General features: G+C 37.8%; 2 protein-coding genes and 1 long non-coding RNA gene across 6 annotated transcripts in view; 1 reads left to right on the plus strand and 2 right to left on the minus strand.

Annotated features, from left to right (window-relative positions):
* The window catches only part of LOC134648015 (uncharacterized), a 200,760-nt gene that overhangs the window by 94,915 nt on the left and 80,617 nt on the right, over positions 1–25,228 (minus strand). The gene's annotated exons all lie outside the window — the stretch shown is intronic.
* On the plus strand, positions 206–19,577 carry LOC134647946 (rho guanine nucleotide exchange factor 7). 4 transcript variants are annotated; one of them, XM_063502331.1, is made up of 11 exons: positions 206–500; positions 690–907; positions 1,131–1,293; positions 1,847–2,065; positions 7,911–8,109; positions 8,949–9,170; positions 9,595–9,807; positions 12,936–13,203; positions 13,288–13,488; positions 13,876–13,947; positions 14,684–15,280. In XM_063502331.1, the coding sequence occupies exons 2-11, from the start codon at positions 724–726 to the stop codon at positions 15,154–15,156; spliced, it is 2,214 nt and encodes a 737-aa protein (XP_063358401.1). In that variant the 5' UTR covers positions 206–500; positions 690–723; the 3' UTR covers positions 15,157–15,280. The 4 variants fall into 4 exon arrangements, with proteins under 4 accessions (XP_063358401.1, XP_063358402.1, XP_063358403.1 ...); XM_063502332.1 differs by lacking the exon at positions 13,876–13,947 and having other exon boundaries at positions 207–500; positions 14,684–15,279; XM_063502333.1 differs by lacking the exons at positions 13,876–13,947; positions 14,684–15,280 and adding an exon at positions 19,249–19,577 and having other exon boundaries at positions 209–500.
* Positions 3,081–3,827, minus strand: LOC134648181 (uncharacterized). The gene has a single exon (XM_063502662.1). The coding sequence runs from the start codon at positions 3,825–3,827 to the stop codon at positions 3,129–3,131; it is 699 nt and encodes a 232-aa protein (XP_063358732.1). The 3' UTR covers positions 3,081–3,128.

The raw sequence follows: 25,228 nt of genomic DNA on the forward strand, positions 1-25,228 counted from the left end.
TACAAAGGTAATGCGATTTGATTTTAGATAATTGCCCGCTAAGCGTCGGGTGTACCAAAGCCTATTTAGGTGCAAATTCAATCGATCGATCAAATAAATCGTAACGAAAAGTGAACGCAAATCACAAGCGATTATCGGTGTAGTTTCAGACCCTTATCTGTCGTATCCCGAATGTCTAGGTTTGGTACGGTCTAGTCTAGTCTATGGTATTTATTTTTGGAAGTCAAGTCAGTGTAGTGGAGAGTAGTACGTGTGATAAAATATTATTTGTCTTTTTGTATCAATTTTATCAATGTCCTCTTCAGTTACCCATTATTTTAAAGTAGAAGCAAGTGTTATGTTTAAATGTATCATCGTTCACGAGTCAGTGTAATTATGAACAGGAATCCATAAGTCATTTTGGTTCCTTCGGTCGTCTCGCAAATTCCGGAAATTGTTTGACATCCTGTCGTAATTACGTGTTTTATGCTACCAAAAGCAAAGAGGACATTCTAAATTCAGTAAGTAACAACAGCGGAATATTAACTTTCCAACAATCTGCACATTCTAATCCCTACTTGGTTGTGTAGCGTGAATGCTACCTTGAATTTATTTTTGATTAAAAGGTCTTTTAAATAGTTATACCTTCAATTACCATTTCTGTCTTAACTCTGTTTTTCTTAGGTCTTGTTTCTCGTTTGTATTTACAGCAAATTTATAACATGGTGCTAGAGTTTCTACACAATGTCAACCGAAAGTTGCTTAGTAAAAGCAATCTACTCATTCAAAGGCAAGAATAATGACGAACTGTGTTTCAAAAAGGGTGATATCATCACAGTTACTCAGAAGGAGGAAGGGGGCTGGTGGGAAGGAACCTTAGGGGAAACCACTGGGTGGTTCCCTAGTAATTATGTTACAGAATGTAAAGGTAATGTTTTTTTTCTGCCGAACTTTATTGCAATTTTAATCATGTGTTTAGTCTGCTGTCTAACAATATGAAATCCTAATATCCTCATTTTGCCGTTTATTTTACAGTAGGTTAAGTTAATAAAATGTATTCAAGATGCCAGTAAATACTTCGAAAAAATATTCGCGAATAAATGTTTCTGTTGAACTTTAATACTTAACAATGAACATTATGTTTATTTTAGATCAATCAGGATCTTTAACTACATCTCCTATTAGAGCAGCATCTGAAATTCAAGCATTTAGAAATGTTGTCCTCAAAGACATTATTGATTCAGAAAAGGCACATGTGGCCGAGATGCAGGGGCTGGCCAGTAATTTCCTTCAACCTCTGGAGAATAGTGACATGTAAGCAAGCGAATATATTCATTCCATTATTATAACCAAGCAGGCTTAAAGCAGTACAGATGGAACAAAAGTACAGGGTGTACAGTCATCTGCAATAATATCTTACACAACAAAGGCCACAAAAAAAAGGAATACTCAATACTCTTATTGCGCTAAAAATAAGATAGTGCTTAAGCCTTTGTTGCGTAACATATATTATATTAAGATTGCTGGCCACCATACTTTTATACCCCACCATATCTAGTTTGTTATTCACAGTTGGTTGTATGAACTTTATGTTTATTGTATAAATTTATAATTTAAAAATACATATGTTAAGCACAAAGCAATAAGTAATTGTAAGTTAACAGTAAAGATTTTTTTAATTACCAGGCATATTCTGATTTTAATAATAGGTTAAGAATTAGATCAGATCCATATCTATTCCAAATCTAATTCATATACTGTCATTAAAATCAGAATATGGTATGTTTAACTAAAAATGTTTTACACTTAGTTAAACTACCTAGGTGTAGCAATCATAACAAAATCCAAAACACATCATTGTTTTTAGGCTAACAAGAGATGAATTCAAGCAATTGACAGGCAATATAAATGAGGTGCTACAAACTCATGAACAGTTCCTTTCCCTGTTAGAAGAATGTGCAACCAAAACAGGCCCTGACCAGCGGGTGGGCGGCCTTTTCTTGCAATGGGCTCCAAAGATTAAATCAGTGCATCAAACATACTGTGCTGGTCATCCTAAAGCAGTGTGCATCCTCGACAAATACAAGTAAGTCAATTATTTTCAAGGATTGGATAGTGACTATTATCCTTTTCAGTACATAAATAAGTCATATTTATAAAAGTATTTATTGCTGCAACTAGTATGCTGTTATTTGAATTGAAAAATCATTTCCACAATTAATAACTGAGTTTATATTTTTATATTTACTGTTTGGTGTAAGCTTTGTTTTAAATTAAAAATAATGCTTTTTAATTAGCAGCTTGAAGGTTTATAAAATTGCTACTTGTTTTTATATCCGCTGGTTGAACATGTCGGCGAAGTTCCACTATTCGCCTGGTCTGCATGGTTATCGGGTGATAACCCTTTCTCATCACCATCCATTATGTTAGAAATAGTAAAGAGGAAACAGACTTTTCACTTAATAACTCAGTTTTATTTACGAGTACAGATAGCTCTTACACAGTCTACGCTTAGCATAAGAATGAATCAAAACAACGGCATGCCACCACTTAAATAACCTTTCCAACCCTACCCCTCCAGGTAGGACTACCTGAGATCACGCCACACCACCTGCGCTATACTTGTTTATCAATACAATTCCCAATTATGTATTAATATTTCCGAGATCGTCTTAAAATAATAATTAATTCAATGATAAGTAATTAATTAATTTTATACAATAATCTTGTGATTATTTTAATTAAATACATTCAGATTATCTTATCAAAATTATAATTAATAAACAGTCAATTGGCTACGCTTTCCTTTAAATCAAACATTTTATCTATCGATTTGAAAATGATAAAAATCTAACTAAAATTATTTAAAAACATGCATAACAAACATCAAGGATTGCCGCCCACACGGCCATTCTGCTCCAGCGCGCTCCCTGCGCTGATCCTGGCATCACCCATCCTGGGATCTAGCCCACACCGGCATCACTCAACATAGAGGTCTAGCCGCCAAGACCGGGAAAAAGGAAACGCGTGGTGGCCAGCCAGCGTTATAAGGAAGGTGTCGTGGATAAGGTGGAACAATGCATACACATAATCATAAATATGTTTATCAAAAGAGATCGGATAAATATCATACTTGAATAAAACCACGTTTATTGAGTCTCGGACTGAGAGCAGTCTTCATTTTGAACACTGCTACTCGTCTCATCCACCGCCCACACGGCAGACTCGTCATCATCATTACCAAATGGATCTGTCTGTCCCATAGGAGCAGGTCTCAAGAAATCATGGCTAGCGATCTTTTCAGTACTTCCACGTAAATTAACATGTTTTAATTTATAACGGTCGTTTGGTAATATTTCTAATATTTCCATGGGGCCCTCAAATTTTGCACCCAATTTGGTAGTATGTCTTTCATGACGACGCATCAAAACAAAATCTCCCACTTTGTAAGGTTTGACCCGCGCTTTACCTATATCAAACCTCACTTTGTCTTGAAAAGATCGCTCGTCCATCCTTTGCTTACAAACATTTCTAACAGAAGTAAGGTCCTCTATAGGCTCGTCATCGTCAACTTGGAGAAGCTTGATAGCGGGTGGCGAACATTTTTTACCTAGCAACAGTTCTAATGGACTCTTACCGGTACTTTTAGAAATCGTACAATTAATTGCTAACTGTAGGTCTTGCATAGCAGAATACCACGGTTTATCAAGCTCCACCACTGACATATTATCTTTTATTATTTTCATAATACGCTCTGCCTGACCATTTGCCCTACTAGCGCCTTTAGCCACAACATGATGTTCAATACGGAATTTATTACAGAATTCTTTAAACTCTAGCGACGTCATACTTTTATCTTGATCTGTTATAAGACGTGCCGGGGTACCAAATATAGTTATTAATTCCTGAAAGCTTTTTATAGCGGAATCCGTTGTACGATCGTCAGCATAAACTAAATGAACGTATTTGGTAAATGCGTCTATAAAAACAAATGCATACTCGGCCTCACTTCGGGTCCCATTCATACGTCCGGTTATGTCCGCATGAACGGTATGAAAGGGCACAGCTACTTTGTCAATGGGGTGTAGAGAGATTTGCCTAGCACCAGATACGCCTTTTCGAACTCGGCAACTGACGCAGTTCTCTATAAATTTGCGAACTAATTTAGACATATTAGGGAACCAGTATTGTTCTCTTATTTTGGCTAATACCTTTTCCCAGCTAAAGTGTTGAAGTGCTGAGTGATAGTGAGCAATAAGATTCCATCGATAACTACATGGGACGATAATAAGTTTCCGTGTTTTGTTATCAATTTGAACTTTTCTTCTGAGCAATTTGTCTTGTAATATAACGTATGTATTAGCTATATCCTGCGGTATAGAGTCTGAATTCAGCTGTTCTACGATATTTTTAAGTATGGGATCGCGTTTTTGTTCTATAAGCAGCCAGTTATGATCAAGAGTGGTAACATTAGCTGAAAACCGCAAAGGTTTTGATTGTTTTGGTGGTTTGTTAGAATCACGGGTATCTACAGGATTCCTACTGAAGTAATCTGCGTGAGCCAATCGTTCACCCTTACGGTATTCGATCTCAAACTCATAGTTTTGTAAAAAGGTCCACCAGCGGTGAACTCTAGGCGTTAACTCCTTTTTGTGTCGAGACGCTTTAAGTGAATTGCAATCAGTTATGACTTTAAATGATCGCCCATATAAAAAATGACGAAAATGTTTTATTGCCTTTACAACGGCCAGCGTTTCAAGTTCATATGAATGATATTTACTTTCTGCGCTGGTCGTTCTCATACTAAAGTACCCAATGACGTGAGCTTCTTGATCTCTTTTTTGAATTAAGACGGCGCCATAGCCGAGAGAACTGGCATCCGTATGGACTTCGGTTGGTAAATCCGGATCAAATATCGTGAGCAAAGGAGAAGATGTCAAGCGGCTGACTATCTCTTTTCTAGCCTGTTCTTGACGCTCTGTCCAGTTCCACGGTACGTTACTCTTGGTAAGTTCATAAAGGGGAATCATAATCTTTGAGAAATTCGGTACATATTTTCGAAAATACCCAGCTAGTCCGTTAAACTGTCGCAATTCTTTTACATTTCTGGGTACCGGAGAACTGGACAAAGCCTCAATCTTTCTAGGACTGGGCTTAACGGTCCCGTTTTCTACAATGTTCCCCAGATATTCGATCGAAGTTTTCAAAAAAGTACATTTTGAAACGTTTAATGAAAAACCGGAGTCAGTTAATCGTTTTAGGACAAGTTCAAGGTTTCGCAAACCTTCCTCGGGCGTTTCAGACGTAATAAGAATATCGTCAAGATAGACTAAGGCAATGTTATCTTTATAATCGCCTAGTGCCTTGTTTATGGCGCGCTGATAGACGGAGGGCGCATTGCAAAGGCCAAAAGGCATACGTAAATACTCATATTGCCCATCAGGGGTCACAAATGATGTCTTTTCGATCGAGTCTTCAGCAATAGGAATCTGATGAAACCCGGCGGTCATGTCAAGACGAGTAAAGTAACGCGCCTTTCCTAACTTATCTATCTGATCAGCAATCAAAGGCAATGGAAAGTGGTCTCTTAAAGTGTTAGCATTGAGCTCACGGAAATCTACGCAAAGGCGATCGGAACCATCCTTTTTCTTGACTAACAAAATCGGACTGCTAAAAGGTGAAGAACTGTCACGGATTATTCCATTGCTTTTGAGATCTGCAATCATTTCCTTAACCTTTTCGCGCTCAGTAGGTGATAATCTATAAGGCCTACGCTGTACTATTTTGTCAGGATTTTTAAGTCTTATTTTCAATTCACCAGTATTTACTTTGGAAACGCGATTTCCAGTCGTAAAGCTGTCTTTATATTTATCAACAATATCATGTAATTTTTTAAGTAAATCCGCATCTTTTACGTCTGTATCAAAAACAGCCTCAAGACATGATGATTCTTTTTGCGTGCATTCGCTTATTATGAAATTGCGTTTCACAGAAATATCATCCCTTGTTTGAATGACAGCAAGACCAGGTATTTGCAAAAGGTCAAATCCAATTATGATATCATGTTGTATATCAGTATCTTCAACAACATAAAACTCTAGCTCGACACACGTACCACCTATTTCTACCGCATTAGTAATGGTCTGTCTTGAATCAAATGGGTGGTCACCTGCACCGAAAAAAGTGGCGTTAACAGCCTTTCTCTTCCCGGGAATCGAACCAGAGAAGCGTTTTCGCATCAGTGAACAATCAGAACCAGTATCAAACAAGCAAGGATAAGTAACATCACCTATTTTAACTGTAGTAGTACTACGGGCCCTGCCGGAACGATTGCTGCAAAGGTGTATTGACTTGTCTGAATTCGACCGTTCATTTAACATTTTACGAAAGCAATTCTTTTCAACATGGCCCTTTTTCTTACAGTATTTGCATTCAACTGATTTAGTATCATTAGGTGCTTTAGACTCGCTACCAACGGTAGGGGAAATATCAGATCCGGAAGAATTAAGCGCCTTGCAATCACGAAAGCGATGACCAGGTTTATTACACCTATAGCAAATAGTAGACGAATAGTCTGGTTTCAAACCTACTTCAGTTGAACGAGCTTTCTTAGAATTGTTATTATTGTTTGTTTTTTCTAGTGTATCGAATTTGCGTTTACGGTATGTCTTCAAAACAGATACTAGATTAGGCAAAGAGTCAGGCGTATTTCGTAACAATTCAGATCTAATATGTTCAGGATAAATACCTGTGATAACAGCATCCACAGCATCGGCATCATTCGCTTCCGGCCGCACGCGCTTGAATAATGTCCAAGCTGCAGTGGCGTATTCGGCGTAGCTCGTTGCTTGGTCCGACGTGTAGTTGCGCCACTTCTGTACATCATCAGCATACCGGAACTCCTTTGAGAAAGTCTTGATTAGATCTTCCTTCACCTGGTCCCAAGTAGTTGAATGTAGAGACCACGTGTCGGCCCACACTTTTGCTCTTCCTTTTAACTGAAGTATCGCTTTCATCCGTGCTTCTTGAGGTGATATAGCGAAAACGGAAATGGTTTCATCGACATTAGCGCACCAATCTCGAATATCATGAGATCGTACATCCGGGTCGAACGGAGGTAGATAGAAATTTCCTCTTTCACGGGGTAGCGCCGGCTGTTGTGGATAAGCGGCGGTGGCAGATAGCGCCGCATTAACAGCGCTTGCTGCGGCTTGCTTGGTGACTGTGGTTACCAGGCTCATCACTTGGTCCATGGTAAAAGTAGGCTCAGGTTGAATAACCGATCGGCGGCGCCCGCCTAGTATAGGGGATTGGGATCCCACCGCTGCCGTCGGCGAAGTTCCACTATTCGCCTGGTCTGCATGGTTATCGGGTGATAACCCTTTCTCATCACCATCCATTATGTTAGAAATAGTAAAGAGGAAACAGACTTTTCACTTAATAACTCAGTTTTATTTACGAGTACAGATAGCTCTTACACAGTCTACGCTTAGCATAAGAATGAATCAAAACAACGGCATGCCACCACTTAAATAACCTTTCCAACCCTACCCCTCCAGGTAGGACTACCTGAGATCACGCCACACCACCTGCGCTATACTTGTTTATCAATACAATTCCCAATTATGTATTAATATTTCCGAGATCGTCTTAAAATAATAATTAATTCAATGATAAGTAATTAATTAATTTTATACAATAATCTTGTGATTATTTTAATTAAATACATTCAGATTATCTTATCAAAATTATAATTAATAAACAGTCAATTGGCTACGCTTTCCTTTAAATCAAACATTTTATCTATCGATTTGAAAATGATAAAAATCTAACTAAAATTATTTAAAAACATGCATAACAAACATCAAGGATTGCCGCCCACAAACAATTGCATTAAAGAGACAATAAGTACAATAACCCTCAATTTTTAGGGAGGACCTTAACACATGGATGGAGAATGCTGGTGCCGTATGCCCTGGAGTATTAGTACTAACAGCAGGACTATCCAAACCATTCCGTCGCCTCAGCAAGTACCCGGCGATGCTGCAAGAGCTGGCGCGACATGTTCATGAGGCGCATCCGGACAGGGGCGACACACATCGCGCTTCGGTTGTTTACAAAGATATTGCTGTAAGTATTAGTGTTGGCTGATGCGGGGCTATCCTAGCCATTCTGTCGGCTCAGCAAGTACCCTGATGGCAAGAGCTGGCGCGACATGTTCAGGAGGCGTATCCGGATAAAGGCAACACACAGCATTTCAGTTGTTTATTAGTGTTGAACTATCCAAGTTATTCTACGGGTACTTACCCCTCTTGGATGCTACGAGAGATGAGGAAACCATGAGAATAAAAGCTACTTTAATGCATAAAACGTGCAAGATTTGTGCCATGTCGCTGTAATCTGATTAAATACACGCCGCCAAACGTCAGGTTACCCAAAGTCTGAATACCTACCCATCCTATTCTGAATGGTGATTATGCAATCCTGTTATAGAATCACTTTTTTTCAATATGTCAAACGAAAGTGACGCAGTGACGCAACACAATAACAAACCACAATGTTTAATCGGCATAAAAATCCACCATGTGCGATAACTCAAAATGCCCCTTTGACGCGGCATATAAACAAACACACTGTCATGTGAAGTTAAATTTTAATTTCCCTGTTTTACTTGTTTTACTTACGTAACTAGGATCACAACGTTCAGCAAGCTCTGACGCTCCATAACAAAATTTATTTTACAGCACATATGGTGCTACTTTCCCGCACTAGTGCGTAAATAAGCACTTTTCGTTGCTTTGTCAAATATTTAAAGGGGCATATGTACTGTAAAACGTTGTACGATACGCGTGCGAATTTATCGCCACTCGTTTCGAATTTCCTCTTTTCCGCACTTGTATCGTAAATAACAATTACCATTAAATTTTTGGCCTTTGAAAGTTCCAATTATTTTATTTTTTGCCGTCCAGAGCGGCTGCGCAGCATTACGGCGGCAAAAAGAGCTAGAGCTTCAAGTAGTAACAGGAGAAGTGCGCGGATGGCCCGGTGGCGAGCTAGCGGCACTCGGCGATGTCTTGCACATGGGCAGTGTAGCGGTGGGCCCTTCGCACCAAGACCGGTACCTAGTGCTTTTCCCTTCGGCGCTGCTTTTACTGTCTGTTAGCAAGAGGGTGTCGGCGTTTGTTTATGAGGTAAGTTAAATATTAAACTGTAAACCATAGATAGCCGGTTTTTTTTAATTGTACAAATACTACAAATATCAGTCTAGTGTAGTGTAGTCGAGCAAGATCATTCTCCTAGGTCAGGGGTTGTACGTAGTTTATACTCCAAAACATAAAGGGGATCTCTCGCTCTTGTTGACTTGAAGTCGAGTACTGATAGTTATCTTGCTAAGGTGTTGCATACTATTCTCTCATTGTTAAATATTAGTTTTGAAGTGAAAACTTCTTTAGCGGCGCTGTGCACTTTTTGTGATGGGGAAAAAATGTTAAACTCGTGAGAGCGTAAGACGTAAGATGTCATTGAGTTTTCAATTCTGTCGGCACTCCCGGAGTGCAACCCGTTGTTTTTTTATCGTGTTTACTGTGGCTTCTGAACATTCTGAATTAATTTTAGGGTTGTCTGCCACTCACCGGCATAACAGTCTGCAAACTAGACGACTCTGAAACAAGGAAGAATGCATTTGAAATTAGTGGTCCAATGATAGACACCATAGTAGCGGTGTGTCAGACGCGAGCGGAGGCCGACAACTGGGTCAGTTTGTTGCAAAAACATTCGAACACCAGCAGTCCTGCACATGAACCTGGTCAGCCGCAATCACTGCCACATGTAAGTATATTCATATAATTACTATTTGATTACCTATACATGTTACTTAAAAGTAGCTAAGATACATTCTATATCTTTCATACGCAAGCAAGATGACCTCCAAAAAAAGGATCGATGTTTGTATGTAAAATCCCGGTTTGGCTATTTTATTTTGTGACTAGAAGCGAACATATTCACGTATTTCACATATTCAGTCAGTATGTGTTTTGGCTACTTTGCTACTGTTACGTTTGTCTGTGAAGACTTAATGAGTATCGTTTAAATATTTGCAATATTAAGGTTGTTTTATGATGTTTTACACAGCTGACCCGTTCTCCTTCTGAAGGGGCGCTGTCTAGCATCAATTCTAGCCGTCGAAGCCTTTATCATGTGACTTTGCCACCACCCAGCTACCCCTCGGCATCACCTTACTATTCACTTACCAAATATTTTGCAAGACTAGTTAAGAAAAAGGTTATCACTAGACAAATGTTGCGTAAATTGTTACATGAGCGAACATGGGCTAAAGCCTTTGAATTAACGGGAATACCTGTAATGAGAAAACATAAGAACCATATAAGGCTAAGAATAGAAAATGACGGGACTGTTGGCACCGAAACAGATGGGTCGGATAGCGATAGTGAGAGGGAATCTGACACCACCGAGTCATATACAAGCTCTAGTTGCGCCGATATAGATGATCTGCCCTGCCCTAGAATGCTGAGGCAAAATGCTCAGGATATTACCAGCCCTAGAACTGCTTCCTCTGTTAGTAGTTGGGGAAGTAATTATGGCTACGTCCGCTACATGGATAGCACAAATAATATAAACCTCGAGGAGTCCGACTTCATTAGGGGAGATTGTATGAAAAATATATTTATGTCAATTCCATCCCACACGAATATTTTTCAAGCCGTAAATAGCCCTGAAGACACTCCTTTACAAAAAACCCAACGTGTGCAAAATTGTGACAGACATCTATTTGCACAGCATTCAGAAAGTACAGAAAACTCTTCTTTTGAAGCGAGACCTTACATGGCATGTGAAGATTTGGTAAACATTGATCAGGATATTCAAATGAATACGATAGGATATGAAAATTCTGATTTTGTTCCTACGAGGCAAAGTTTTCCCATTAATGTTAAAAAGGATTCTGTCCCAAAGCTATGGAAATCTACAGAGGAAACACATTCTCAAGATATGGTCGAAGAAAATTCAATAACAGACATATTGCAAGAAATCGCACCGCCATCCCCAAAACTCTGTAACGATTTTATTTACCCTGATCATCCAGTCATTGATCCGCCTCCAATGTTTAGAAACGAAGAAGATGATGTTAAAGTAATTAACATGCACCTTAATACCGATATTCCTTTTCGTAAACATTCTCTTAATTCTGATAAAAGAATCAGGCGTTCAATGTCGAAGTCAATGGTGGAAACTGAAAGCTTCTGTAAAAATAACGAACCCACACTTCAAAGGATGAGTTCACAGTCTGACGGAAATAAATTATGCAAGAAGTGTGAATGCTGTAACAGGTCTTTATGCCCTAGCCCGAGATCTTCGGACTCGGGAGTGGTCGGAAGCTGCAACTTAGCGTCTCCCGAGTTGAACTTGCATGAATATGCTGGCGGAAGCACTGGAAATGACTCTGATGGACATGAAAAAATAGTAGACAATTTGTCACAGGGAACTTTCGATGACCGACGTAAAAATTTAACACTGTCCGAAATAGAGGCAGCTAATTTCGAAGATCAATGTAGATGCACATCTCCTTTCGGGTCTACGGCTAGAACTTCTTGCGTGACGAGTGTGACGTCGGAAACTAGTCTTGACGTGATGGATTCGTCAAATATCCACACGACTTCGACGTATGCAGCCACCCCGCCGGTGTCGTCGCCACAAATTAAAAGGACGTCCATTCGTCATAACATCGACCGATATGTGCCGGAAATCAAATTAAAACCCGAGCCTCCACCACGTATCTACCGCAAGCCCAGTACCCATCTAGAGATTCCAAAGAATGTTCGACAGCCTGTACCCTGTCAATGGAGTACTTTGAATATAACGGAGCGTACAAAACCCAGTTTACATTACCACATGCGCATATTCAGGGAGAAGCCCGAAGGTGACGATTTGAAAACTGATAGACCTTCTCGTGTGAATCAACGTCGGAATTGTGATGTTTTTGATCAAGACAAGGTCCAAGCAAAAAGAGGAGAGAGTATGGCAACTCGCAAAACTAGATCTCGCAGCGAGGACTTATCTAAATTCCAAAAGGATTTAACTGAAGCAAAGAGTGGCTTCATGGTGTATCGTTCGGACTTGTATGCACATTGGTGGATGAAAGCAAAGTTACCCATAACAGTGGTCACCGACTCAGGCAAGGATAATATTTTTGTAAAGAGAGACTGTTTGTACATCACTGGTTTGAAGATAATAATACTTACTGCCTTGAAGTTTTGTAACCATTAATGCTGTCATTAGTTACCCCAGTGTTGCAGTGCTTTACTTGATCATCCTTGCCTGTGTTTATTCATCTTACTAACTGAAAAAAACCTGCCACTGCAACTAGATACCTCATTTACTAACAATTTAAGAAAAGTGCATGGATATGCTTCTATTACCTGTGCCTATATCACTAGAGGTACAAATGTATAAAGTACTATGTGAATGTACCTACCAATACGAAGTAAATGCGATCGATTTGAAGTCAATTTGAACCTGGGTCCATAAAATAGTTAGAAAATTAAAAAGCGATCGTATAAAATGAAACGTTTGAGTACCGTAATAAAAATATAAATACGTATTAGGAACTGAGATTTTATCTGAGATGGAGCCGGGTCACAAATGTGGGCTATAAAGTGTGCTTTAAATAGATGCTGAGCGGATGTTGTTGACATTTGTTGATGAATACTCTGTAAACGATAATGGAACTGTCGAGACATTAGAATATTCAATCAAAATGAACAAGTTCACAAATTCTGACATAAACTGTAATTTTTCTAACTCTATTTTGTTTCAATTTTAAAGCACCGCTCTCTTAACCTGATTACCTAAATTAGATTTGTACATACATATACGTTGTGTTATTTTTAAGATATGGATGTTTAGTCTGGACTGAAGAACTTATGTTTTTTTTTTTGTAGATGGCCATGACAGACGGCAATAACCCTGATTTATCGTCAGGTCTAACCAGCCACAAAAGATCACACTCATTCAACAACCATCAAAGCTATTCGCAGCATACCCAGCAAACGTCAAAAAGTAAACAAAAAAATCAGTCTGCCCGCTGGCTTTTGAATTCTTGCGACTCTATTGATCAGTCGCCTGCCAAACCAAATAAAAATGCTATCGGTAAAAAATTCTCATCCGTTGATTTCATCGACACGGCGGGATCGAACTACAGCAATAAAGGTAGGTGAATGTACCTAAAATGACTTGATTTTCTTGTATAGAAAGAAGTTATTTGTTTGAATTGATATAAAATGTGTATTTTAGGATGGAGTATAACATGTTTGCGCCCCGCGCCGCCCCTGCGGCCGCAATCCTTCACGGCGGGCTCCGACGAGAACATAGGCCCGACGCACCCGTATGCACCACACCAACGAAAGTCAAACTCCTATGAAGAAGACGCTCTTATTCTTAAGGTCATCGAAGCCTATTGCACTTCGGCGCGCTGTAGAAATGCTGTAAGTTCTGGTGAGTATCTCATTTCATTCATATCATCTAGGACAGAAAAAAATACATTAGATTAGGTGTGTTGCGTCTGTGATACTAAAAAATTGATTCTTTAGCTCTAAAATTTTATGACTAATGGTCTGACTGGACTGCGTGTTATTCGAGTTATACCCGATTACCTTGCGATTTCCTACCTAATGAAGTCTCCAAGTACCTTTTGTGTTTGTCGCGAGTATTAACGTTGCACTCATTAATAATTTCCTGAAACTTGTATGCGTATTGGACAAAAGTCTGTTTAATTTGGACAAACGTTTGACAATTTATACAATAACTGTTATGCTACCCGTTTCCTAATATCTAATACTAGTAAAGGGTTTTACTAACATTGCTGTATATTTTATTATGCAGTACCCAATATACCACTGGAGATATTCGAGGCTACAAGGAGGAGACATGCCAAGTCAAGAAACCGTATTATCAGTTGGTTTTTAGAATGATGTGTAATAATCCACACCCTAAACCAAATATAACGCTAGTCATAAAAAGTAGCGCTTGTACTTTTATACTTGTTCGACATTTTGTTGTTGGTGTTGTTAACGATTGAAACTCGTATTTATTTATTTATTTATTTACATACGTAAACACTCACTATAATCTATAGTACTCTAAACATATACGTGTTGTTTATCCTAAGTGAGCACAGACTTTTATATTGCATGAGGTTGCAGCATGCTTTACTAACTTTTCTTACTACTCTATATAGTGATTTACTGTTACTCATACAAATGATTGTTAAAGGAATATTATTTAATTTTATTAATTTAGAACAAACCATTAATGCTAAAATCCAGTACAAAACGGCTTTCTAGTCTAGTTAGAAGTAAAATAAGATACTCGTATTATGAATCTCATAATAGAACTACATATTTAGTAAATACTAGTAAGCAATTCATCGCATTTCTCTCTTCTTACCACTGGACATTAAAGATATAAGTAATATAAGTAGAAATGATAATAATAATAAATATGTAATGCATTTTGTAACCTAACTAACGAGCACGTTGATATGCAACCGATGAATTTGGTTCCAACTGTGCTATGTTGTGCACCCAGCATCTAAGTACCTACATGTATTAACCCAGGTGTATTTATGTGCCGCGGTGGTCTGAAACTTTCTATTTTGTTACATGCGGCTGCCTTTATATCGCACCTGCAGTGGACTGCGGTCACTTGTCTCTTGGTAAAGTACAATATCACGCACCCGCTTCTAACATTTTTCACTATAACTACACTAAATTGCCTATCGTCCAAAGAAGTGAGACCCCCGACTACGTAGGCTGCAGCAAGTCTTCGAAAGTGAAGCGTAACAAAAGCTCAGCTGCCGACACTTACCTGTATCGCGGCCTCGAGACGAGGAGGCTGCTCTCGGAACGCAAGTTCCAGATGAACCGTTCTAACCCGAATCTATGGGAATGTTCAGAGGAGCGCAGGCAGAAGCTGTGCGAGGGTCGGGAGCGGCGCAGCGGGTCGCACCCGAGCCTCGCGGCGGCGCTGCGCGCGGTCGCCCCCGCCTCCGCGCCCGCGCCCGCCCCGCTCGGCGCTCCCCGCGCCGCTCGCTCGGCGCGTTCCTCCACTTGGTGCTGCGGATCTTTCGTCAAACAACTCACCAAATCTCACCACTTCGACTGACACAAGTAGTCTTTCTCTCTTTTTCGGTCGTTTTGACCTTGGTCCTCGAAAGGCGTCTCTCATTTAATTAATCCATCATTAAAAGTTACATTAATGTGCGTGAACATTGACCCATTTTTTATATTATTAGATTATTACTAAACGATAACTCATACTAATGAAATGACATTTATTTTTAGAGCTAAAGATATTGATTCTAATCGTACCATTATTTTTAATGGATGTGGCTCTGTCACGATTTAACGAAAGCGATATTGAAAATGTGCTTAAGTTTCAACCACGATTCAAATTGGAAATAAGACGGGACGAACCCTACCGGGTTGTAATTTAGAATAGTAAAAGATACTACATTTTCTAGTCAGAAAAGTATATTTTTGAAAACTTATCGTCTTATTTTCTTTTGCAGCTTCTTATAATTATATCGCCTTAACACGTGTACATATTACTATAGCGAGTGCAGTATTATTAATATATTAGGTTAGATTTACGAAACAATTTTTTTTTATAGGTTTGCTTTTTAATTGTATGTACCTATAGAGATAATAAAATGTATGGTGCATATTGGATGTTATAATATAATAAAATGCATGCCTTGAATTGTGTAGTGTAGAACATTATTAATTGATACTAATATGTTGGGAGTAGTCGGTCGGTAGTCCCGGTTTTAACGTGTGACATGGTAGGCGAAGCTTTTATGGAAATTGCGTCAGTATCCAAAACGGCCCGCAGTTTCATTTCTCAGGTGAGACTATTTCGGGAGCAGTGGTAGCCGCCCGCCGTTACTATATTAATGATTTAGTGCTATATTGAGCCTTTCGTGCTGTGTAACACTCCTTACTTAGAAAGTGAATCTGTTTACGTAAAAACCAAAAACGTATACAACCTCACCTTTAGATACTTAGCGCCCGTTAGACGCTTAGCACACTGCATCCCATTCTCACGTCGTATAAAATACGAAAGAACTTTCTCCCAGACCTAATATAAATATTATAAAATTTTGCGTGTTCAAAATCTGAGAGAATTCTTACGATACGAATATTTTATTATTAAATCCAAGTAATCCATATTGTACCTTATAAAATGTATAGTTGACCTTAGGTACCTACCTATACGTGAGTAGGTAGATTCCTAATAGAAACATGAGTGAACATTAGGTGTTGCAGTGGGTAATCAGAGCACTGGCGGGCGGCACACCGTGTTATTCGTTAAATATTGAACGCAAACGCGCCACTGCAACGTGTATATAAATACGCGGCCACTAGACTACAGCAGTGCCTACTGCAATGTTGCAAAATACCCAACTCTGTTGATCGTTCTTATGCCCGAATTTGTTGTAATGTAAATAGATAACGAGCATTGCGCGTAGATATGGATTGACGCTTTTTATAAATCGAATTAGAAAATAATTTAAAATTTATCGTTATAAATATGCTATATGTGATGTTAAATCTGAGGCGTATAAAAATAATGATTTACTGTGGCATAATTTACCTGGTAAAACTTCTGGGTATTTTAAAGAAGCCTGTAAGTAGGTACCTAAAGAAGGCAGTTATAGCAGTTTAACGAATTTCTTGGTTATATTATTCAAACATTATTAATCTTACCAATTCATTCATGGAATGAATATGAATTTTTTAATATATATTTATACTTGCAAACTGTTTTATATGTAACTACTTTTTATAAAACTTCGAAGCGTGATAAATCTCCACTTTATTTTACTTGGACCGCAGACTACTAAATAACTGAGTCAGTAGCATAGATGTGCAAAAATGTTTGTAATATGTCCGAATAAGAAAGTCAGAAAAGATTATAACATTTTTGATCTTTTTTACACGTGTTTATTACAGGGATAGAGATCAAAAATAAATCCTGGGCTTGTACATTATTATAACCTTTTTGTTATTGTAGGTACCCACCTAGATATTTTCAACTAACCGGGACGTAATACCTTATAATTAAATTATGCAACGCATGTCAAATAGTGCCGGAAAACGCAATTGCTTTATATTTTCTCTACTTTATCACGTAATAAATCCTAGCACTGTAGCTGTAGGCTCATAGATGCTACTCGTGATATAATCCGCTAGTTTTTAAGTGTATCCATATAAATGAAAAATATTTCTGTAACCTCGTTATGCCTGCGCATTGGTCGGTTAAATTGTAGATAAGGTATAATTATGACTTAAAACCAACATATGTGACGTTCCACGGGAAAAGGTACCTTATGGCACCTGGCGCTTACGTCGTATAGCACCGCAATTGTATTGGAGCGGCGTTAATAATAGCGTAGGCGCCAACCGCCACAAGGTACCTTTACCCGTGGGATGTCACATATTACTTTGCTAATCCGCGAAAAGATAACGTGCTAGTCAATCAGTGCTAACCCGTTATACTGTCTTGCGTATTTTTTACATGACGCCCGGCTACGGGATATGACTGTCAACAACTCCTGAAGACTCCCTTATGTCTCGTAGAGAGGCGAAACACGTGTCGAGTATTGTTCTTTTGGTGGTGGTTTGTTATATTTATTTGCGTATTTATTTTTGCGGTGGGAGGGTGGGACCATTAATTTCATGTAAAAAATATGCAAGTAAGTATAACGGGTTAGCACTTAGCACTGATTGACTAGCACGTTATCTTTTCGCGGATTAGCAAAGTAATATTTTGGTTTAAATTAATATGGATTTCCGCAAAGTAACGCCTGATTCTATTCATGACATTATGACTTTTATTTATTACGTAGTACAAAGTGTAAGTTCAAGAAGTTTCTTGAGTTCTCTCTAATATCCGTATGTTTCATTATTATTGCTTCTACGTGTTCTATGTAATCTCAAATAAATAGATCGAATAAGGATGCTGTGTTGTCTTTAAATTGGAGTCAGGAATACTTGAATTAATTATTTACTTCCCCTGTCCCTGCACGAGTATGGTGATTGTGTTTCTAATGACATAACATGGATGAAAATAACAAGGTTCGGGAAATGTGATCATCATACTCGTAGGTGTCTTGTTGTATTGTTTTGTAATTGGTGTACTAATTTAATTAATGCGTTTTTAAATAAAATGCACACCTTGTATTTTACTCGTAGCGTTGCCTTACAAATTTGGTGCAAAAAGACATAGATAAAGTGCGAAACTGTTCTTATTGACTTTATTGAGTAGCTTATTTATAGCATTTTATTTAAAACAATATTTGTGTATTACCTACTGAAACCATTAGATGGTATCATGAAAGAATCCGCCAAAACTAAATATTTTATGTATTTTCGTCCTGTGTTTTAACTGTTTTATATAATATGTGTATTAATTAATTATTATACTTAACTGTCCTTGTCAAACAATGTTTTAGGCAGTTTTCAAAACTGCAGTGAGTATCTATAGTCTATACCTATTAAGATTAAATATCGTTAATATGTATACAGTGTTGCATTAAATACCTAAATGTTTATCTTTAATTACGACAATTATGCATATATGTATATGTATTATAGTAACTAGTTTATAATTTATTTTTTGAGCAAATTATATGAAATAAACTTTTAGAAAATATATACCTACAACTTTTCTATCTTAACTTTTAATACATAGTACCTAACCAACTTAATATTCTTACCAGTCAGTTATTGATTCATTTAGTACGCAGATAACTAAGTCAAATTGTCTGATACGCCAGACTAATTCGACACTGTTTTACCTAGGTACTTGTGCCAACACTACCTACCAGCAGATATTGCCGGAATGCATACATATTAGGTTGAAATAAACTGTTTTTTAGATAAAAAGTTTAAATTTTGCTCGCTTATGCCAACGCAAATTATCAAGTAGTACCTATTCAAGTAATTGATTAATTATAATTACCTACGAAAAGCAAGTTAACACCGAGTTTAATACACCACACAAATTTCACGCTCGGGCACTTTCTATACCCACTTGTTCATTCTCTAATAATAAATCACAGATGGTTTAGGACACTTAATTTTACTGCCTTTCTGCCACGAACTCACACGCCGCTGCAAGGTGGGTATTCAATGATTACTTAGACAATAAAATGAAAGCCTGTATTCCGTTACGTTTCAATTTTGTTTCCAGAATGCGACGACGAGAGCCCATTGACGATTGAAGCTCTAGTGAGGTCGCCTTCGCTGCCTGCACACCCGACTGCGGCGCACGGGTCGCCGAGCTTGTGGGCCGTTGTTATGCGATTACAAAACGATATAAAAACGCTCAAATTGGACGTTAAGAACTTGCAGTTGCAACTGAACGAGGAGAAACAAGACAGAAATCTTGCCATTGCTGCTTTACAATCTAACAATATTTTAAAAGATGTTAAGGAAAGTAAATGTTAATTAATTAGTTAATCCAATGACTGCTTATACCTGTAATGAGTATTATATTAACAATAAATGTATTATCTTATATTTCATAGTTTTCATTCGATTACTGCATACATTTAATTTCCCGTGTAGGTAGGTACGTATCGTGTTAGTTTATTAAATTAACAGAAAATGATGATATTAAGTACTGAACGCAATCATTAAATGAGACTATTGATACTCGAGCCCTCGATAATTATATTGGTGAAATTTCAAATTGAAATATATTTTCTCAATGACAGCAAAAATATTTGATGTAGTAGCAAATATCATGATAAGCGGTAGCATGCACAAAGTTCAACCAGATATAAAATTTCTAATAAGCTTGCCAGAATTAGACTACATAATATCTACTGACGAATTTATAGACTCAAATCGAATTTATCAGAAGTGCCTAACGTGCTAGAAACCGATAAACTTATCTAATTTTCATTGCTGTCTGGCTTTGTGGGTATTGGGCGAGAAAATCTTCATTTGTTTGAATGTCATTTGCACGTGCTCACACCGGACCCTTCCATTTCACAACCCGTCATTGATCGAGCTTTCTAAATTAGGGCCGTTTTCATCAGGCTTTTAGGGTTCTGTAATTCAAAAAGAAACCAGAGAACCCCCTGGTGATATCGCTGTCATTAAGAATTAGAGTAAACTGATATTTACAGACGTGCATTTACCTAAATGAGATTTACCTATGCTATGCTAATCTCTCATGGTAGGTTATATTATGGTAGAGATACATGTATAATACCTACCTTGATACTTTTTTATGATAAGCAGCATTATTTCGTGGATTTACTTACTTGTTCTTATTCTTATGTATATTTTTACTTAAACTGCTGTCAAAGTAGGTACCCATTCTAACTCTGAATAGGTAGCACTTAAGTTAATTTTGTTGGGGGCCTTTCCTTTCCCCGGTACCTACCTACTTTGTATTGGGTACATGGACGCCATTTAAGAACCATTCTTCCTCAGTGGCCGTCGGATTTACGAGGCACCGGGCCCACTGGACTTAAACATTTTGTAGGTATAGCAAGTAAGACTTGCGGATCTCCTCATTCTTGATCTCGTCGTTCGTATTTAAATACCGTTTCCGAGATCCCCGAAATATATAAGTATATAAAATATGTTTCCCTTAAGGAAAATATCCTCTACAGCTCTACACACTCAAATAATAATAGTTCACATGAACCTATAATAATAATGTTATGTGTGTCAAACAGCTCAATCAAATAAGCCCACCCCAGTGCCCACCCATCCATTCTTGAGGGCTCTTGAATTTCACGCTACTTGTCCTGTTCTATAATAATTTTCGTTTCTCATATTCAAATTAATGTCGTGTAACTTTGTAACATATAAGTTATAACATATTATATCTATTTGTAAAAAGCATTAAAAATACCTCTTACAGGTATTTTGTAATATATTTAAAATTTCGGATGATCAATGCATATGTCCCAAAAGTACCTATACAGATCATTGTTACTCATTAAAAGTCATTTTAGCTTTGCGATTAGATCTTAACCCGCAAGTCATTTTTGCGACATTGACCCATTTCCCGAAACTAAACAAAGTTTTCGGTTAACGCAGCTGCGCGATAAACATCCCAATAAACAACTTCGCTCTTAATGAGAGGCTCTTTATGTTAATTTCTAACGCAAGGGTCATGCAATATATAACTGAAACTATTCTGAACTGTTATGGCGGGTTGTGACGGCCGCCTCGGTTCAGTGGGTACCTATCGAGGCGAATCGCCATCGCCATTCCCCACGTAAGTGCAAAGCAAGGCACACAGCAGCGTTGACTGGTCAACTAACACTAACGCCTGCAGATTTTTAACGCTCACCTTCTACGGGTCACTGCATGCTATTATAAACTTGGAGGGGAAATATAAAGGGAAACGGTTCACTTAAGTGTTAAATGTAGGGAGTTGACATAATGTACCTAAAGGGCAAGGTTAAAATATTTTTGTCTTTTTATAGTTACACGTAGAAGTATTTAAGTAAAGCAACAAAACAGGAGAAAATCAAATGCTATAGGCTAGATATCCGTTCTACATACTCGTATATACATATGAGGAGTGTCTTTTCAAAAGGGTTTATTTTTTCTGGGAATCTATTTCTAAATTGGACCTTAAGTTTTCTTGAGCAAGGTTCTCTCTAGAAGTACCGCTAAGAAAAAAATAAACCCTTTTGAAAAGACACTCCTCATATAGTTTAAGTATTTCACTATGTTATGCCAAGCTGCTTTGAAGGCGGACCAGTAGGTACCTACCTTATAACCCTGAACTATAACGTATAACGGTGGTACAGGATTAAATCGTACTAGGGATGAGCTCCTATACGAGTACAGACCAATTTATGAATAGACCATGTAAATGGATACCGAGGCCCGCTTCCAAATAGGTACCTCGATAGACAGGAAGAACATACAATAGCCATGCTATAATAGATCGCTGGCTTACCTGTGCCAGTTATGCCGCCAGCCAAAAAACGAATATGGATATACCTGCTCTACTAAGGACCTTTAAGAATTTCACATCACAAAATAGGTAGTATTATAGGTACTTACCTAAAAGAGAATGATGCAAATTTATGCTGAAAGGTGGAACGATTCCGAATATTTTCGAATGTAGTTTTTCGCATGGTGAAATAGGTGTAGCTATTTGTGCAAGATTTACGCATAAAATTAATATACTGTATGAGATTATATGTATAGGTTATATGATGGTTAATTTGTTTGTAAACTAGTTGCGAAGGTGTTGAATGCGACCGTCTGAGTTTATACATGTACATTATTACCCACTATAGTTCGTTTTTTTAGCATTAGAAAGAACATGCAAGAAGATAAGCGATCTTGACATGTCATTTAATTGAAAAACGCTTTTTAAAAATCAAAAACTATTACTTATGAAAGCAGAAGAATATAAATGATCGTACTAGATTCATAATTGTTACATATTTTCCGTAACTTATTTTTAAAATGTGTTTTTCAATTAAAAGACAACAATGAAAAGACAGTAATGGGGACATTTGAGCCAGGTACGATTCGTGACGGTTATATTGTTTAACTTAGATTTTTTCTTGTAAAGTCTAGCTATCGCCTTACAAGAACTGAGAACCAGACTACCGAACAACGTCGTGCTCTAGAGCATTTATTTTGGTATTTCTACCTCTAACCGTGGCTGGCTAGAGCCCTAGAGGCCATAATTTTATACTTTTATACCGTACACTGGCTGAATTTTATTACAAATAATATTAATTCGATCCCACGTGGGATCCACTTTGACGTTGGCGAAATCATCGACAGTATCGATGGAGCCATATTACCCAAAGATTGATTGAACTTAGATTTTAGAATGACGAAGCCTGTTGCGGATATCATCCTTGTTGTGTTTGGGACGAAGCATGTTGCTGATTTGCATTTGTGGCCACCGGACGAAGCCTGCGTTGTGGATTTCTTACATATATAACTAGAGTTTAAAAAAAAATTAAAAGAAATCAAGATTGTTTACCTTATTTCTAATGCTAAAAAAACGAACTATAGCACTCGCATCTGCCTTAAGGGATACTAATCAGATTTCACTACCAACATCCGAAGCGTTGATATACTTCAATATCATTCGGAGTTAACCAGATAAATATAGGTAGTTGATTGTTGTTGATGTTACCTTTTGTAATTGGCTGGATTAGAGCAGCCTGTCTAATACTAGGTAATAGGTATATTTAGTATCGAAGTTTCTGGAATCCGCGCTAATTTCACATTTGCATAACACCGGCACGCCGTCTTCGTTTTTATTAAAGCGGATGTTGGATAAATTAAATTTAATAAAACAGCCAAAATGGTCTTTAGCTGGGTGCTTACGAGGGGCGTTCAAAATATTCTCGGTATTGATATCTTACGACCTCTTCTAAAATTTCTTTCGTTACTGGCCGCTAAGGTTTATTCATTGACATTAAAAAAAAGTATAATTCGAACCGAGATAGTCTTTTGTTTTTCTGCAATTGCTGAACAAACATGAACATCCTGTGCGAATTGACAATGTTAACTAAATTAGAACATCGATGCGTGATAAAATTCTTGACAAAACAGGGTAAAAATCAAAAAACCATAAAAGAGGAAATGGATTGTGTTTACCGTGAGTCTGCTCCTTCTTTATCTACCATTCAAAAGTGGTCAAGCGAGTTTAAACGCGGAAGGGAGAGTATTGAAGATGACCCTAGACCTGGCCGGCCTGTAGTAGCTACTTCACAAGAAAATATTGATAAAGTGGAAAAACTTATATTGGAAGATGGTCGAGTGAAGGTAAAATCTATAGCACAAGTAACCAATCTCTCTATTGGTACCGTACATGATATTATACATGACCATCTTAATATGTCAAAAGTAAGTGCAAGATGGGTTCCGCGAATGCTGACTCGGCTTCAAAAAGACATGCGTGTAGCTTGTTGTTCCGATTTTATTGACCTGTGCCGTGAAAATCCTGATGAGGTGCTGCAAAGAATAGTTACTGGAGATGAAACCTGGGTTCATCATTATGACCCAGAGAGTAAACAAGAGTCCATGCAGTGGCACATTAAGGGTTCAGCTCATCCCAAGAAATTGAAGGTCATCCCTTCAGCTGGCAAGGTCATGGCCACGATATTTTGGGATTGTGAAGGAGTATTACTAATCGATTATAAAGAAAAAGGTGTAAATATCACAGGACAGTACTACGCTAACATTCTACGTCAATTAAAGGATGTAATTAAAGAAAAGAGGCGAGGAAAGTTAACCAAAGGTATTCTGCTTCTGCATGACAACGCCCCCGTCCATACTGCTCATATTGCCAAGGCAGCTATTGTTGAACGTGGGTTTAAAACTGTTACTCACCCACCGTATAGTCCGGACTTAGCCCCCAGCGACTTCTTTTTGCTCCCCAATCTTAAAAAGGATCTGCGTGGAAATAAATTTTCTGACGATGAAGCATTGAAGGCGGCAGTGGAGGAGCATTTTTACACGAAAGATAAAAAATATTTTTACGAGGGATTAAAAAAAATAATTGATCGATCTTTTAAGTGTATGAACATAGGGGGGGAGTATATTGAAAAATAAAAATATCAAACTTTTCGTACTTGTTTGTTTTCATTCTCATACCGAGAATATTTTGAATACCCCTCGTAACTGCTTAACGAGTGAGGCTTTAAAAAGGCCTAATTTAATTTTGATTAAATCTACAGAATACCACGATGATCTCCAATAAGCTTCCGTTTAACGGTTCCTTGCTAATTAATAGCTGTAGTGGGTGACGTTCATTTTCATTTTGATTTATCGTGAGCGTTAAAATCGATCGTAAATTAATTAATTCAGAGATTTCTTGTTGTTTACTGTTGTGTTGTAATCGCGTTAAGGGCACGTTCCATTAAGCAATCAGTGGCATTATTTGACCGCAATATTCGGTGCCAATATTATGTTTTGTATTTTTTGTGGCTTCCTAATTTCAATAATACCGAAATTTCGATACGATACGATACTTGGGTTGGGTGGGTCACTGTCAGCCGCAAATTAAACATAATTAATGAACATTTTTGTCTCACATACTACAAATAATTAATTATTTAATTGCCGTTTAAGGATCATATTGAAAGCTAAGCTAGCAATTAAACTCAAAAAAATTTTTTTCATCAAACCCATACTTGTGGGGTATATTGGATAGGTCTTCA

This window comes from Cydia amplana, chromosome 5 (genome assembly GCF_948474715.1).
Source record: "Cydia amplana chromosome 5, ilCydAmpl1.1, whole genome shotgun sequence".
Taxonomy (NCBI): Eukaryota; Metazoa; Arthropoda; class Insecta; order Lepidoptera; family Tortricidae; genus Cydia; species Cydia amplana.

What these genes read in the sequence shown, in the direction of transcription:
- LOC134648181 (XM_063502662.1), bottom strand. Translation starts at nt 3,827, where the DNA reads ATGACGTCGCTAGAGTTTAAAGAATTCTGTAATAAATTCCGTATTGAA.
- LOC134647946 (XM_063502331.1), top strand. Translation starts at nt 724, where the DNA reads ATGTCAACCGAAAGTTGCTTAGTAAAAGCAATCTACTCATTCAAAGGC. An exon ending in AGCCGCAATCACTGCCACAT is followed by an intron (nt 9,808 to 12,935) that starts GTAAGTATATTC and finishes TTTTTTTTGTAG; the next exon opens with ATGGCCATGACAGACGGCAA. An exon ending in ATCGAACTACAGCAATAAAG is followed by an intron (nt 13,204 to 13,287) that starts GTAGGTGAATGT and finishes TGTGTATTTTAG; the next exon opens with GATGGAGTATAACATGTTTG.